We start from the raw sequence: 2,704 nt of genomic DNA, 5'->3' as shown, positions 1-2,704 counted from the left end.
CAACAACTTTCCGTGCCATGAAGTGGCTTCCAGAGGTGAGTGAGCATCCCTTCTCTCCTATGATGTTTGAACTCTAGGTTTGTCAAGTTAAATTTCCATATTATCTTTTTTGTAATCATGTCAGTAATGCATCACTTACAAGCAGTTAAGCTGCATGCACTAGTCTTACCTAACATTTAACATAAATGCGTGTTAATTCAGCCTTGCATTCTCAATATCTTTCTTTGCCCACTACTCTGCAGTCTGTTATATACTAACAAGTTGAGAGTATACTTTTTTATTTATTTATTTATTATTTATTTATTCACGTTGCCTCACAGGCTCCAAGCATGGAGTATTGTGTGAGGGGGGGGGGGTTACATAAATAGGGGTAATAACAGGAGCATGAATGACACGATTATATAATGCTGATTGACTGTTACTACTCATTAAACAGGCAGGCGCTCACGGGAACAAGAGGGTTCTGGAGTTTCTGGAGGCGCAGCAACGATCCTGCCAGTAAATTTGGGTGGCCCTGAAGAGGGCCATTATAGCTTCAAAGTTGATGTTCCCCAAAAGATGAAATTCCAAGTGCTTCAATGCAGATCTAGTATGCAACGGTGGCTCAGTGGTTATGGTGCTTGGCTGCCGACTTGAAAGATTCAGATTCCATCCGGGCTGCAGCAGTCACATTTTGATGAGCATTGAATACTATAGAGGCCTTTGTACAGTGCGATGTCAGTGCATGTTAAAGAACTGCATGGCGGTCGAAATTTCTGGACCCCTCAACTATGGCGTCTGTCATAGCCTGAGTCGCTATGGGATGTTAAGCCCCATACAACCAAATCCAAACCATGCAAAGGATGGTGATGTAGAAGTTGCTGTCTTCAGCACCAATTAACACTTCAAGCAAGATGCTGCAATCTGCAGCTATCTTAATAGAGGCATATAATCCTTCAGGCACCACAGAAATGTAAAGCCTCACTGAAGGTGAAGCAAAGGGAAAACGACATGCCCCCTCTTGTACTGAAGCTTTATACATCGAACTTTATTCTTGATGTACGAAATGGGCCAGATTTTGGTTTCTTGACCAAGAGCACTGTAGCGACGCACGTCCATCCTTGAAGAGTCAATTGGGACTCTAAAAAACTCTCTGCCATTTGGCAAGATGCCAGCTTTGGCATTGCCCCCCAGGAGATCAACAATGACTACAGCGCAGTTATCCACCAGAAAGCAGTCACCGACTTTCACGTCACCACCCACTTGTCCTGTAGAGAGCGGTGTGCACGCCCTCACCTCTGACATTCGTCGGCTGAGTTGCGCCAGAGGCTTATTTGTCGTCCGCAGTCTCTTCTTTACCTTTCCTAGGTAACTTTCAAATGGAAATGCACTGAACTCATCGACAGTGCCATGCTCCAGGCATTGCTCTGCCAAGTGTGCAAGGGTGTGCACATTGTACACGAGTTGTTTTTGTCCGTACAGTCTGCCAAATTCTTGCACAAAGTACCGCAGCAGGTCGTGAGCAAACTGGTTGAGGTCTCTGTGATGCTGAGGAGAGGCAAGTACCCTAACAGATACATGCAAATATAAAAAATGCTTATAAAGCTCATCAGGCAGGATGGATTTCAGGAGAACAGGCCCCAGGTATAGTAAAAAAGTCCTGAACTCTGTGGCCTTCCATCTGTCGAGTTCTTCGGTGCCCCTTGGTTTCCTCTGAAAGTACTTTGGAAATGCAGTTGCTGCTTCTCGCAGCTTGTCGTTGAGTGCACTCCTGTCAGCCCGGCTCAGCCTGGCAGCGTGCCCCTTGCATATCCAATTCCTAAGGAGCCGCCGCATAACCCCCAAACTGACTAAATGCATATACTCTGTAGGAAAGCATTTCACCATATCTACGTTCAGAGATGTAAATGGTGAAACACCAGTGTGATGGCGCCGATCCTCTTGCGAACGAAAAGAGGAGTCTGTTCGCTGTGGTGCATGCAGGTCAGGGAAAGTCATCCTGTTTTCCAGATAGTGCCCTTTTTGGCTGCAACGTTCACAGGCATGATAGCCTGTGTGGCCAGTGATTGCCTTCACGAAACTCCTTGCTGGAGCGTCACAGATCACGGCTTTTAAGCACACATTGACGTGCACCCCTTTCACCATCAGTCCGTTGCAACTAAGGTTGCGCACTTCATCAATGAAAGGCCTGAGGTATTCCTGGAGGCACGGAGGTTTCCCTGCACCGCAGTACGCACTGACCATAAATGGTTCAGATTTCTTGATGTTAATTACTCTGCACAAAATTGGCCAGAGTGCAGTCTGGCTACTCCTATGCAGAGGCAGCCCATCAATATTTGCGTGCAGCTCGACATTCTCAGGCGCTGGTCCTTGGCCAACAGCATGCTGAATTCCCTCAGCAAGGCCAAAATGCACAAACGAGTCGCCGTGTTCTAAATTAGCTTTCCGCTCCGTCTGCATGATGGTCCTTGCATCTTTCGGGAGCTCTACAATCCCACGCCGACGGCAGAAGTCCAGCAAATCGTTGATGCAGGCGTGCGTCAAATTGTGCTTGCTAGCTATGCTAGCTAACTCCTGCGCTGTCGAGAGATGGCGATAACAAAGCTCAGGAGACTCCTCACGAGGCTGGCCCATTTCCACGTTCTCAGCAGTAAGGCTGTTCGTGGACGAGGTCTCATCGCTTGAGTCGCACGAGGTAGCGGTATGCTCGCTAGAAAGGCTTTCA

The 2,704-nt window shown here is 47.4% G+C and overlaps 1 protein-coding gene across 1 annotated transcript; it reads right to left on the bottom strand.

The window, feature by feature from the left end:
- Positions 1-273: 273 nt before the first annotated feature.
- LOC144099550 (uncharacterized) lies at positions 274-2,704 on the bottom strand. The gene has a single exon (XM_077632946.1). It carries the CDS (start codon positions 2,611-2,613, stop codon positions 961-963), a length of 1,653 nt encoding a protein of 550 aa, XP_077489072.1. The 5' UTR covers positions 2,614-2,704; the 3' UTR covers positions 274-960.

Source organism: Amblyomma americanum, chromosome 1 (genome assembly GCF_052857255.1).
Source record: "Amblyomma americanum isolate KBUSLIRL-KWMA chromosome 1, ASM5285725v1, whole genome shotgun sequence".
Classification (NCBI taxonomy): domain Eukaryota; kingdom Metazoa; phylum Arthropoda; class Arachnida; order Ixodida; family Ixodidae; genus Amblyomma; species Amblyomma americanum.
The sequence above is the reverse complement of the archived record's forward strand: the minus strand, read 5'-3'. Positions and strand labels throughout refer to the sequence as shown.